Here is a 14,453-nt window from a genome sequence, read left to right on the forward strand (position 1 = left end):
CAACATATGGCCTGGCACTCGGTAAAGGTCACTTTAGACTTCTCATCTTTAAACTTCTCACTCTCTCCTTCTCGGTTTCTTTCCCAGGGAACATCACCAGTTTGTGTTGTTGTGTATGAAACTGTTGTCCATCCACCTGTCGCTCGCCCACGCAGGAGGAACAGGGGCCACAGTGCTGGGTGCTCAAGGTCGGCCCCTCAGGAACCTGCTCTTCAGACTCATTGACTCTAATGTACCAGACTCCATACAACAGGTCTGCCATGAAGAGTTGTTTATTGTTGCTAACTCAGTATCATTTACAGATGTTGTTGTGTAATACACAATTTTCATATATTTACATTTATAATCCACATATATTCATATATGTGGTTTAAAAAGATAGACAGACAGAGATTTATGTTCAAGATTTTTTTACAACACACACTCCAGCAGCATTACAAGATCTACTTTTTGGCTTACACAACAGTAAAACAGTAAACAACTTCAGCCAATCAGAATGCTCGCATATGCTGCTGGAGTTCTGCCCACATGTTAAAAACACTAAGATGATTGAATCTGTTGGCTCTGTTTTCTCTTCGAGGGAGTTTGCAGGGGACACGACTTTTCACAACCTTCAAGACTACAGTGTAACTGTTTTGACTGAGTCATTTGTCACAATGCCAGTATTATGAGTCATTCCCTTCACCGTGGAAATGAACTGTTGTGTGTGTGTTTAGGCTGTAATGAGCACGCTGTCCATCGGAGCGTGTCTGTTGCTGCCTCCTCTCAGGGAGAGAACGGAGTTGCTGCACTCGCTGTTACCTCAGGGCCCGGAGAGCTGGGAAAGCCTGTCTAAAGGACAGGTACTCCAACACAAACACTATTAAAGTTTGGGCTGTTAATTCATTCAAACTTTGAAATTACTCACATATCCATATTTGCTGAGAAAAGTTCTCAAATGAACAAAACTCAAGTTAAAACTGTTTCTCATTCCTTGCGCTCTAGTTGTTGTTACGGTATCATGTAAAATTGTTTGCTGATTATTCAGTGATATTACTGTTTCCCCTTCTACAGCGCCTACAGCTGGATATGGTGCTGAACAGCCTGCAGGAACAGAGTCATGTGGCATCCCTGCTGGGATACAGCTCACCTGGGGAGTTGAGTGCAGGTCTGGCACTGCCGCCCACCCCTGATCGCCCCACAGGAAGTGTTAGCTCAAGTTCAGAAGCTCCAGACCACCTTCACCTGGCTGAGGTCCTCCTGAAGACCTTGTTGCTCAGCATTGGGTTCTATACGGTCAGTCCAGTGGTTCAACAGTTGTCCACACTGACAGACACAAATTATGCTTTCTATTTCCAAGCCTTGGTTTAATTAAAATTTAATTTAAAGAATTTAAAAATGCAGCAAGCATATTCATTTGCGTCACTCCCTCTTTCCCAAAGACATTTTGGAAATTGACTCCTTGATTTAGTAATGATTCCAAGGTTTTTTTTTTTTTTTTTTTTAAGTCATGATTTTTTTAAGTTTTCCCTTTGCTGGTTTCAGAAAGGAAATATGCTTTTAAAGCTGACGTTTGATAAACTGACATTCATATACCTGGCATTTGGTCCCCGACATTAGAAAAAATTGACTACTTTTGGAAAACCACTTTTTTAATCTAGAATTTTTTTAAACGTTATATATAAATAATAATTAATATAGGAAAATGTAATTGATAATATATATGTAATATAATCATTTATAATATATACTACTGTTCAAAAATTTGAGGTAGGTTAGATTTATTATTTGACTAAAAATACAGTAAAAACAGTAATATTGTGAAATATTATTAGTTTATTTATATATATAAAAAATCTTACTGATCCCAAACTTTTCAGCAGTTGTGTATTATAATAATAAGTTAATATAATAATTTATATTTACATTCATCTAAACCCCTCTCTGATCCTCTCTGGCTTCCTATAACTCCTGTGTAGTAAATGGACATCAACTGAGGTATCATGGGATATACATGAAAAATTTATGTTCAATATATTTTGAGGAAACTTTTAGCAATCAAAACACACATGTTCTCCTTTCCATTACTCAGTTCCCCTTTTGAATGTTGTTTGTACGCACAGGAGCGTGCATTTGGTGAACTGGAGAAGAACAGTGATAAACAGCGGTTCAGTCAGTCCCAGAAACAGACGGAGGCTCCATCACACTTCCACCACCTGCTGTCAGCCCTTCACAGACACCTGCTGGCCCACTGCTACATCCACACAGGCGCTGAGGTACAACAACAACACATTTACTGTTAAAACCTGCTCCATATGATGCCTCCCTCAGGCTGCCAGTTGCAGTGGTTACGGATTGTAGCCTTAAGAAATAATATTCTGTTGTGTGGGCCCGTTTAGTCAAAGATGCTTAATTCTTGTTCCAGAACACAGAATTGGAGGCGGACTGCATAATGAGTGTTTAAAGAACATTGTTTTGTTGTTTGTATCTGTGTAGGATGACAGCAGCGTAGTGCTGCTCCATAAGCACCTATGCCTGCTGCTGCCATACGCAGCCGAGACCTTCAGGAGATCCACCATTCTGCTGGAGGAGAGCACACTGGACAAACACGTCATTAAGAAACTACACAGTAAGAACACATGTTATGTGCCATCCATTCTTCCATCTAACCGTCCATACATCCATCCACTAGGGGTCAAACGGTACAGTTCAGTACGTACCTCAATACGGTATGATTTTGGTACAGCAAAATCAAACCAAAATTAAAAATGTCTGTCAATATTGCTGTAACTGACAGTAACACACAATGCAGTTTATGGTGCGTTTGTAATTGGGTAAAGAGATTTGAAGTGCTTACACATTTGCATATAAAATATGTTAGCAAAATATTTATAGCAAAATAATAAGGTTAGAATTTATCCATCCGTCCATCCATCCAGTTGTCCATGTATTTGTTGGTCCGACTATCATTCTGTCTATCCGTCCATCCAGTCTTCCATCTCAATTCATTCTTCTATCTCAGCCATCCATCCCTTCATCTGTTTATGTAGCCATCCATCCATCTGTCCATCCATCCCTTCATCTGTTTATGTAGCCCTCTGTCCATCCATCCATCCATCCATCCATTAGGGCTGCACGATAAATCGCAGTTAACATGAAATTGCACTTAAACCGATTTGGCTTAGTGCTTTTATGAAATTGCAAAGCCTGCAATTATTATTATTATTATTTTTTTTTTTATATATATATATGCGCAGCTTGTCAGTGAAGCACGGCTCTGTGATCATTAGTAAATGCTGCTCCGTCTGAAAGCACTGCAAGTTTGAGTCGCTTATAACGTGCAACACGTGTCAAACATCTTTCCAAACATGAGAAGCATTTATGAAACTCGTGTCCAACAAAAGACAACACATGTTTTTACTCTAAACTCACTTCATAACGTCAGTTGAGTGTTTTAAAACATCCTTCTGTGAGATGATGTGGCTTCTTACACAGAATAAGGCACACAACATATTATTTAAAGGCTAGAGGGCATATTTAAAGGCATATTATTTAAAAGCTTGATTAGCTTTGCATTATAAATATACTTTATTATCATGAAAATACCCGAGAAGGCTTGAAGACCTCAAATAAACCATATATTGTCATATATTGTAGTTGTGTGTTTAGAAGTCATGTTTAATCAAAGCATTTCAATCTTCTGATTATTCAGCTACAGCAATAGTATTATGCCCATAGGGATTTGAGATGGAGCAGCATTTACCGCTTATCACAGAGCCATGACAAGCTGGACAAAAAAACGCAGCCTTTGCCAAATTGCATGTGGCTTAATTTCAGTTTATCGTGCAGCCCTTCTGTCCATCCGTCCGTTTGTCCATCCATCCATCCCCATTGTATTGAGTTGTTTGTGTGTTTCTCTCTAGCTGTGCTGTTTGGTTCGGTGGCGGGCAGTTTGCTGTGTCAGGTGACGTACTCTCTGCTCCTGCTGCCATTGGCTGTTGTCAAACCCCTCCTCCCTCACCTGCTCACTCTGCTTGAACATCTCAACGAGCTCAACTGTTACCTGCCCAACACTTCACACCTGGAGGACATGGAGCTGGAAGGAACCTCACAGGGTAAGCACCAGAATTCAGAATTTCTATCATTCTCTGAAAACATTTCAGATACCTTAATGATTTGTTTGGCATCCAAACAATTCAAAAACAACTTATTCAATGACAAATGACAGATCATCACTGTATGATACACTCTGAAGAAATTTACTGAGATGGGCACAGTACTGCCAATTACACACCCTTCCTTCCTGTTGCAGAATCATCGGAAACCTCTGACCCAATCCTGGCGCCAGAGTCAGATGACTGGGCGTGGCTTCTTGATCTGGAGAGGTCTGTGGCTCTTGCCATTGGCCGTTGTCTGGGAGGTATGCTGCAGGGCTTGCCCCCTTCCATCCAGGAGAAGACGGCAGAGTTCTGGCTGTGTAACCCACTCTTGAGAAATGGGCTGGAAATTGAATTTGAACAGCTGGGTAACGACCTGCCACCTGGGGGCAGCAGCCCTTGTTAATATTGTAAGGCATAAATGCATAAATAAATATAGATAAATTAATAAACACTCTATATTCTATATTACTGTAGACTGGGCAATGGGTTGGCTGACTGAGGCCGTGTTCATGGGTTGTGGGGACGTGAGACTAGCAGAGTTGCGCCTGTCAGAAGAGAACACAACGCTAATGGAACTCGCTCTCGGCTCCCCACGAGAACCTGCCAGCGCCCTCTGGAGGAAGATGAAGGAGTATGCAGCAAGTCGAGGTAAGAGAGGCAGCATTTGTTAAGGTTTATAGAATAGAATAGGAATATAAGGTAAAAAAAAGAAACATTGCAAGACATTAATTTACAGACTTTTTAACTTTTCTGCGGCACTAGTGCCATGTGTCCCATTTGATTTAACAAGCTTGAGCCATTGTTATTTTGTCTGGCCTGTTTGAATTGTTTTTGAATTGTTTGGAACAGTATTTGTTTGTTATTGAAATACTGCTACGGTGCTTGTCCAAATTTTGACCTTGACGTGTGTGTTTTTATGTAGACTGGGACAGTAGTGGATCAGTGGGAGACTCTCTGTTAGAGATGGCGTGTCGCTGTAGTTTGGCTGCTCTGCTCAAACACGCCGGCCTTCATGAAGCCTACTGGCAGGATAAGTGAGTGAGATCCACACATCGCCCTCTCTCTCTTTTTACCTAGATCTGTTTTTTACACCTCTATCTCCCCACATCTCACTTATGCCATAGCATTAATGAACTCTGTAATTAGTTGACCCAGATTTAATGAATATATGCTCTATTTAAAGAATGGCTCTATATGTGAATATTTAAGTGTCATTCCCTGTCCCTCTCTGTGCTGCTTGAAATCTCACATGATAAATGCCTCAACTATAATGACTCATTTGTGAGAGTTAAGTGAATATGAATTGACAGTCATAATCTCAAATAAACCTTCTGGAGTGTTTGGACAGCAGCAGGGATGAACTGATAGTTTAAACAGTCCGCTAATGTTTGTGTGTGTGTGTTTGACTGCAGATATGAGCCTTGTGAGGTGCTGACTGAAATATATCAGGTGGTGTATAAAATCCGCAGCACTCTGCTGTCATATAAAGAGAGCATAGGAAACACAAGCAGTGCCCAAACAACAACTACCACCAAACAGGTAAAACACATGAATAAACCAGTCACATTTTACTTAAACATATATGATGGGGTTTAAATGTGTACGCTAGTGAAAACTGGTTAAAATTACATAAATGTTGGAATATCACATGATCAATGTCACACATTTTATTTCATTATTCTAAATATTTCTTCATTTTTTGTTAGAACTTGTCTTTGTTTTATATACACACCCAATTAATTTCCCAGTTTAATTGATATTTTTTTTCCAATTTAATTTATATTTTAAATCCCAGACTTTTGGACCACTCTATATTTATATATTCTCTTTTATATTTACAACAATTCAAATGTTTGGGGTCAGTAAGATTATTTTAAAGAAATTCTTTCATTAGCAATGACACATTAAATTGGTCAAAGTGTTAGTAGAGATATTTATAATATAATATTTTAAATAAATGCTGTTCTTTTGAATTTTCTATTCATCAAGAAATTCTGAAAAAAATGTATTGCATTTTCGACAAAAATATTAAGCAGCTCAACTCTTTTCAACATTGATGATAATAAGAAATGTTTCTTGACGACCAAAAGTTGCTATAATGAGTAGTGATGCTACAAATTCAGCTTTGCCATCACAGGAAAAAAATAATATTCAAATTATTTATAAATGATAATAATATTTCAGAATATTACTGTTTTTAACATATTTTTAATCAAATTAATGCAGCTCTGGTGAGCATAAGAGACTTCTTTCAAAAACATTAAAAATCTTCCTTACCCCAAACTTTCGAAACATTAGTACATGATATTGTTTACGATATTATGACCTATGTTTGATGCACTTATTCTTTAGAAACATGCTAATGAACTTGGGAAGTTTGTCACAAATTTGTTACATTTTAAGACAACATGAAATGTAATAAAATGCAATAACTTTTCCTACCTCTTAAACAACTTTATGCAACCAGGAACAAAATGACATTAACCAACGTTATCACTGTTCTCACATATTTTGTCCTATCCAGGCTTCACTGGGCTCTCAGAGCCCAAGTGAGGAGAGGCAGGAAGCAGGGAGCTCAGGAGAGCAGGCAGGAAGAGAGGCAGATCCCAGCAGCCAGACGCCTCATGCAGCTGAACACAACCAGGACGATCCATTAGAAGAGGAGACGCCCAGCATCAGCAGTATGTACCTGCCGGGTAAACGCTCTGCTTTCTGTGTTCTTCCCTCTGTGCTGAGTTCTTTTTTATTTTATACAAGTGAAGAGTAGTAATTACTAGGGGGATATTCACACAGGACATTTGCATGGTTTTTAGTTCATTTAGTTTTTCATATCTTAAACCACCTATTTGCATTTTTTCTCTTTTTGTATTTAACATTTAAAGTTGTGTTACACTGAAATACATATATGCACAAATAATTACAAACAAACAGTAACACATTGAATTAAATGTGAAATTTTGAAGTTTTTTAATACAGTATTTTCTTGTAAAACTTACTCCAATAGCTTTAAAAATGAATTTTGAATGGTGTAGATGTGTCATGGTTGCGATTGATATCTGGCATTATTTGCTCTGAAATACTTACTCTGGTGTTGTGTAATTGCGAACCGATTGCATGTTTCCTCCTCCCCGCAGAGGTGCTGCAGTGTTTCCTGGCCACCCGTGAGGCCATGCAGCTCCAACAGAACGAAACTGTGTACGAGTCGTCTGGCACTAGCACGTTACCCAGCAGCACAGAGAGCCCAGGAACGCCAGACAGGGAGCCTCCCCAGCGGCCCTGGGACCACCACAGCACCACTGACCAGGGACTGTCCTTCCCGGCCGCATGCCACTTGCTCGTCTCCCGCTGCCTTTTCCTTCTGCTGGGGGTCCGAGCCGCTTGGCAGGAGGAGATTGTGTCATCACAGACGCCCACTGAGAGCAGCTTGGCCAGGTTTGCATTTGTGTACAATTACAGAACATTTGCTTGCATGTGCGGGTGGGCTAAAACTATTGTAAGTGATAAATCTCTGTCACTCCACAGATCTCCACCCTACTATGAGGCATTAGGAACAAAGATGGAGTTACAGTCCTCCTCTGAGAGAAGATTCAGTGAGAGAGAGGTATTTATGTATCCCATGTTTCCCCCTAGATTAATATTGATGAACTGATCTCTCGTTTGGGCCTTGTTCTTTGTTTTTTTCATATGTGGTCTGATTTGTCTCTCTTTTAAAGACACTAGATCAGTCTAAAAGCTCCTCAGGGTCATTCAAGAATAAAATGGGTGAGTGTATATAGTAGCATATTCACATGTCTGATCTCACGTTTTTATCCGTTACTAATTTATTGTCTTATCTCATGTCTCATCTAACTTAACTGTTCTCTAACATATCTGATCTCACATATTTTACATCTTGCATATCTGATCTCACACATAGTGCATTTGTTTCTCCTATAAAATTAAGTCAGATCTTTGACATCAGTTTTTCACATCTGATCTCAACTGTCTGATCTCACATTTCTAATTTCTCATGTCTCATCTAACATAACTGATCTCTCACACATCTGATCTCACATACAGTATGATTTCTCACATCTGATCTCACATACAGTATGATCTCACACATCTGATCTCACATACAGTATGATTTCTCTCACATCTGATCTCACATACAGTATGATCTCACACATCTGATCTCACATACAGTATGATTTCTCACATCTGATCTCACATACAGTATGATCTCTCACACATCTGATCTCACATACAGTATGATTTCTCACATCTGATCTCACATACAGTATGATCTCACACATCTGATCTCACATACAGTATGATTTCTCTCACATCTGATCTCACATACAGTATGATTTCTCACACATCTGATCTCACATACAGTATGATTTCTCACATCTGATCTCACATACAGTATGATTTCTCACACATCTGATCTCACATACAGCATGATTTCTCACATCTGATCTCACATACAGTATTATTTCTCACACATCTGATCTCACATACAGTATGATTTCTCACATCTGATCTCACATACAGTGATTTCTCACACATCTGATCTCACATACAGTATGATTTCTCACACATCTGATCTCACATACAGTATGATCTCTCACATCTGATCTCACATACAGTATGATCTCCCACACATCTGATCTCACATACAGTATGATCTCTCACACATCTGATCTCACATACAGTATGATTTCTCACATCTGATCTCACATACAGTATGATCTCTCACACATCTGATCTCACATACAGTATGATCTCTCACATCTGATCTCACATACAGTATGATTTCTCTCACATCTGATCTCACATACAGTATGATCTCTCACATCTGATCTCACATACAGTATGATCTCTCACATCTGATCTCACATACAGTGATTTCTCACACATCTGATCTCACATACAGTATGATTTCTCACACATCTGATCTCACATACAGTGATTTCTCACACATCTGATCTCACATACAGTATGATTTCTCACACATCTGATCTCACATACAGTATGATCTCTCACATCTGATCTCACATACAGTATGATCTCTCACATCTGATCTCACATACAGTGATTTCTCACACATCTGATCCCACATACAGTATGATTTCTCACACATCTGATCTCACATACAGTATGATCTCTCACACATCTGATCTCACATACAGTATGATCTCTCACATCTGATCTCACATACAGTATGATTTCTCACATCTGATCTCACATACAGTATGATTTCTCACATCTGATCTCACATACAGTATGATTTCTCACATCTGATCTCACATACAGTATGATTTCTCACACATCTGATCTCACATACAGTATGATTTCTCACATCTGATCTCACATACAGTATGATCTCTCACACATCTGATCTCACATACAGTATGATCTCTCACATCTGATCTCACATACAGTATGATTTCTCACACATCTGATCTCACATACAGTATGATTTCTCACATCTGATCTCACATACAGTATGATCTCTCACACATCTGATCTCACATACAGTATGATCTCACACATCTGATCTCACATACAGTATGATTTCTCACACATCTGATCTCACATACAGTATGATCTCTCACACATCTGATCTCACATACAGTATGATCTCTCACACATATGATCTCACATACAGTATGATTTCTCACACATCTGATCTCACATACAGTATGATCTCTCACACATCTGATCTCACATACAGTATGATCTCTCACACATCTGATCTCACATACAGTATGATCTGTCACATCTGATCTCGCATACAGTATGATCTCTCACACATCTGATCTCACATACAGTATGATCTCTCACACATCTGATCTCACATACAGTATGATCTCTCACACATCTGATCTCACATACAGTATGATCTCTCACACATCTGATCTTGCATACAGTATGATCTGTCACATCTGATCTCGCATACAGTATGATCTCTCACACATCTGATCTCACATACAGTATGATCTCTCACACATCTGATCTCGCATACAGTATGATCTCTCACACATCTGATCTTGCATACAGTATGATCTGTCACATCTGATCTCGCATACAGTATGATCTCTCACACATCTGATCTCGCATACAGTATGATTTCTCACATCTGATCTCACATACAGTATGATCTCTCACACATCTGATCTCACATACAGTATGATCTCTCACATCTGATCTCACATACAGTATGATCTCTCACACATCTGATCTCACATACAGTATGATCTCTCACATCTGATCTCACATACAGTATGATCTCTCACATCTGATCTCACATACAGTATGATCTCTCACACATCTGATCTCACATACAGTATGATCTCTCACACATCTGATCTCACATATAGTATGATTTCTCACACATCTGATCTCACATACAGTATTTTACATATCTGATTTTTCATGTCTGATACCCGATTTCATTTCAAATTTCTCGTCTCATCTCAAGTCTCATCTAACATAACTGATCTCACCCGTCTTCTCTCATTTCTAATTTCTCATCTCACATATTCTTATTTCTAATTTCTCACAACTGATATCTCACATTATATCTCTCTCCCTTCACATATACTGAAGTTATCACTTTTAGTTAGCTTAAAAATCATACATATGTGCTAATGAGGTCTATTTCTTGCTAGGACTTCCGCTCTGTTCTTTGGGCATCATGAAAGACGCCTGGGAACGACTGCGGCAGTGCATCAGTCCCACTACTGTGCTGTGCCCGGGCGGAGGTGGCACACCCATCCTGGGCCAGGTCTTCCATTTCCTGTGTGGGAGCCTCCTCCGGACCTCTTCTCTAATGGACAAAGATGGAGGTGCACAGGCGGACCCCAAAGCCATCACTGTAGCCATGGCACAGCAACACCAAAGAGCTCAGGTGGGAAAGCCATGGCAGATCATTTTTATGTTCAATAACTGGCTAAAGTTCATAAGAAAGAAATACATAAGAGTGTATTAAAGGGATAGTTCACCCAAAAATGAAAATGATCCCATGATTTATTAACCCCCTGGAGCCATATGGATTACTTTTATGATGGACGGATATATTTTTTTGGGGCTTCAAAATCTCACACCCCATTCACAACCATTACAAAGCTCGGAGGAGCCAGGATATTTTTAAATATATCTCCGATTGTGTTCGTCTGAAAGAAGATAGTCATATACACCTAGGATGGCTTGAGGGTGAGTAAATCATGGGATAATTTTCATTTTTGGATGAACTAGCCCTTTAAAAGTTAAGTAGTGTTCTCACACAGTAATAATAAAGATGTAGACACTACAGTTGTTTTCGTACCCTCTGTCCAGGTGCGTTTGGAGGCCTTGTGTCAGATTTCCTCTTTCCTGTCAGAGATGGAGGAAAAGAGTGTCAGCTCGCTAGCGCCCCCACGTTTTCCAGGCCTTCTGCAGTCAGTGCAGCTGCAGTTCCTCTCTGGCTGCTTTGGCCTGGGAGCCCCGATCACCGGCAGTCTAGTGGCACCTAACAACAAGATTCACCATTATACTGTAAGACATGCTGTTTATTAGACATTAGCCTAAATACAAATTCATTTTAGATCATGCTTATTTAAATTTTATTCAATGAATGCAAGAAATGGTGAGGAAATAACATTTATAGAGGCAATAATTAGGTATAGGCAAAAACAAAAGCACATATATCCGCAACATCTTATGATCTTCAAATTATGGAGAATCTGTGTTCTTATATTAGATGCACATTCACTGTAATCTTACATGCATATTAAAATATGACTTCAGGTGTCTAGATGACTTTGTTTATGTGTTTGTGTGTAGGCTGGGACTCAGTCGGCTCCTATCAGTGTTCAGAGGGAGTTACAGTCTGCCGCTCACACACTCTATCAGCAGCTGGTGCGTGTGCTCAGACAAAAGGTGGCGCTAGAGAGAGAACAAGCTGGTGGGTAACGCTTCTTACTCACGCACACCTTCTAAACAGGAAAAAAACATTACATTTGTATTTAAAGATACAATATGTATAATTTTTGCAGTAAAATATCCAAAAACCACTAGGCTAGTGTTATATATTTTGTCCAGTTGATTACAAACAGTATCTCTAATGTTTTCAACTACTTGTAAATCATGAGAAAATTCCCATTCTAAACAGTGACACGGGGCAGTGCAGTCGCCTGTCAATGACGTCAGTAACCTTTGTTACCGCCTTTACTGACGTAGAAACCACATGACAACAGTGCGGTGAACAAATGCGGAAGTAGAGTCTAGCATCCAGCAAACCACTAGCTTGCTTCAAGCAGTTCCTTATTTACTTCTTGCACATTTTATGGTGGATTGTGTTACTTATTTATGGAACATAATTACTGTTTACCATCTGCCGCTGGTTCTGTAGACAAGGACAGCTCCCGTAAACTCATGACCGGAAAAGCGGAAGCGGCACCGGTGACTGTTTCATAATAAAAGTCCCGCTGCTCGTGAGGCGTGTGTTGATCAATCGCTCCAGCTCCTCGTTCCGCTCCCGCAACACTCAGTCCTGCTCTGCTTCATACTACAGTTAACGTTAATAATCGCATCCACAAACATGAGTTCTTCCAGACTCCAATCCCTATTCTTGTGCACCGTCCGTTGAGTTAGAGACCACATGTCCCAAGTTTCCGCTCTAAAACTTGGCGTCATCAAACTACGCCTTTGTTTTGAATAGGCTTATAGCGACCTCTAGCGAAAAAAAATATCACAAATTGTACCTTTTAACCAGCTAAATTTAAATATGCTTTGCATCATTTCATATATTTTTCTTATTTTTAGTTTTATATAAATACTTAATTTTTAAAATTACTTTTCATATTAATAATATAAATTATTATAACATAATTAAAATAATATTGATTACATTTAAACTAAATATTTTTTATCTGCAATTTTATTGCTAATTTAATTTTACTAAATTTTACTAAATTTATTTTATTTTATAGATCATAAAAAATCTCATATAAACAGTATAAAAAAATTAACTAAATTTAAATAAACTATTTTGTATTTTACAATGTATCTTGATGATATTAAAGGGTTAGTTCACCCAAAAATGAAAATAATGTCATTTATTATTCACCCTCATGTCGTTCTACACCTGTAAGGCCTTCGTTCATCTTCGGAACACAAATTAAGATATTTTTGATGAAATCCGATGGCTCAGTGAGGCCTTTATAGTCAGCAAGTTAATTTACACTTTCAGTGTCCAGGAAGCTACTAAAGACACATTTAAAACAGTTCATGTGACTACAGTGGTTCAACATAATATTATAAAGCGACGAGAATACTTTTTGTGTGCCAAAAAAAAAATCAAAATAATGACTTTTCAACAATATCTAGTGATGGCCAATTTCAAAACACTGCTTCAAATCTTTTGTTTCGAATCAGCTGTTTGGATCACGTGTCAAACTGCCAAACATGGCACATGACTCCAAATCACTCACTGAGCCATCGGATTTCATCAAAAATATCTTAATTTGTGTTCTAAGATGAACGAAGGTCTTACAGGTTTGGAACGACATGAGTAATGCCATAATTTAAATTTTTAGGTGAATTAACCCTTAAATAAAACTGATAAATAATAAACTGATAATATTACTAATATTTAATATAGTTTATTTTCTTATTTACTTATTTAAAGCATTTTTTAATGTTATCATTGCACACTGATTAAATCATTTGTGATATTGCTTTGTGGTTAAAATTTAGCTGCATTTTAGCTGCATTCTCTAGTTTCTCACAGTCCTAGTACTCTAATATACCAGTTTAAATAAGTAGTGATTTAACATAGATTTGTCTCATTTCAGGCTCTTATCAGCACCTACTGTTGGCTACAGTCTTTGCTCTGAACTTCCACTATCAGCCAGTGGATCTGGTAGTGATCATTAAATGTGGTGTCCTGGAGATCTTGTCCACACTGACTGATAACACCTGTGTGCTGGTGAACCAACGCTGGCTGGCCGCCTCCATGTCCGGTCACATGCAGCTTGGTGGGGCGGTGAAGCTGGCAGCTGCCAGACTCCTGCAGATATTCGCCATAGCAGCCAGGTGAGATTAAAAACTAGTTAATTAAACACAAAACGAATGAACACATCCCGTAATATGCCCTGCAAACCTCACACTTTGAAAACTGCTGCCTTAGATAATCATGTTCAAAGTATTCTTCATGTTAATATCATAACATTGCTTTTATGCGACGGTTTTGCATAGTAAAGAAAGTGTAAATGAAAGCAATTCCATAACATAATTTCATATAAAAGTTTTAGTATTAGCAAACATCCCTTCTGCCACATGCTATCT

At 38.7% G+C, this 14,453-nt stretch overlaps 1 protein-coding gene across 12 annotated transcripts in view; it reads left to right on the forward strand.

The window, feature by feature from the left end:
- Positions 1 to 14,453, forward strand: part of LOC137012022 (probable E3 ubiquitin-protein ligase HERC1) — an 88,102-nt gene that overhangs the window by 19,802 nt on the left and 53,847 nt on the right. For 11 of the 12 annotated variants that reach the window (XM_067374965.1, XM_067374961.1, XM_067374966.1 and 8 more), the window contains 18 exons: positions 88 to 253; positions 717 to 842; positions 1,054 to 1,275; positions 2,103 to 2,255; positions 2,476 to 2,608; positions 3,903 to 4,094; positions 4,292 to 4,504; positions 4,614 to 4,787; positions 5,062 to 5,173; positions 5,552 to 5,678; positions 6,664 to 6,835; positions 7,274 to 7,571; positions 7,662 to 7,740; positions 7,853 to 7,901; positions 10,796 to 11,034; positions 11,463 to 11,660; positions 11,949 to 12,069; positions 13,961 to 14,201. In XM_067374965.1, the coding sequence (XP_067231066.1) occupies positions 88 to 253; positions 717 to 842; positions 1,054 to 1,275; positions 2,103 to 2,255; positions 2,476 to 2,608; positions 3,903 to 4,094; positions 4,292 to 4,504; positions 4,614 to 4,787; positions 5,062 to 5,173; positions 5,552 to 5,678; positions 6,664 to 6,835; positions 7,274 to 7,571; positions 7,662 to 7,740; positions 7,853 to 7,901; positions 10,796 to 11,034; positions 11,463 to 11,660; positions 11,949 to 12,069; positions 13,961 to 14,201 (3,015 nt within the window). The remainder of the gene's footprint in view (positions 1 to 87; positions 254 to 716; positions 843 to 1,053; positions 1,276 to 2,102; positions 2,256 to 2,475; positions 2,609 to 3,902; positions 4,095 to 4,291; positions 4,505 to 4,613; positions 4,788 to 5,061; positions 5,174 to 5,551; positions 5,679 to 6,663; positions 6,836 to 7,273; positions 7,572 to 7,661; positions 7,741 to 7,852; positions 7,902 to 10,795; positions 11,035 to 11,462; positions 11,661 to 11,948; positions 12,070 to 13,960; positions 14,202 to 14,453) is intronic. The other variant, XM_067374962.1, reaches the window with a different exon arrangement.

The sequence above is a fragment of the Chanodichthys erythropterus genome, chromosome 22, assembly GCF_024489055.1.
Source record: "Chanodichthys erythropterus isolate Z2021 chromosome 22, ASM2448905v1, whole genome shotgun sequence".
Classification (NCBI taxonomy): domain Eukaryota; kingdom Metazoa; phylum Chordata; class Actinopteri; order Cypriniformes; family Xenocyprididae; genus Chanodichthys; species Chanodichthys erythropterus.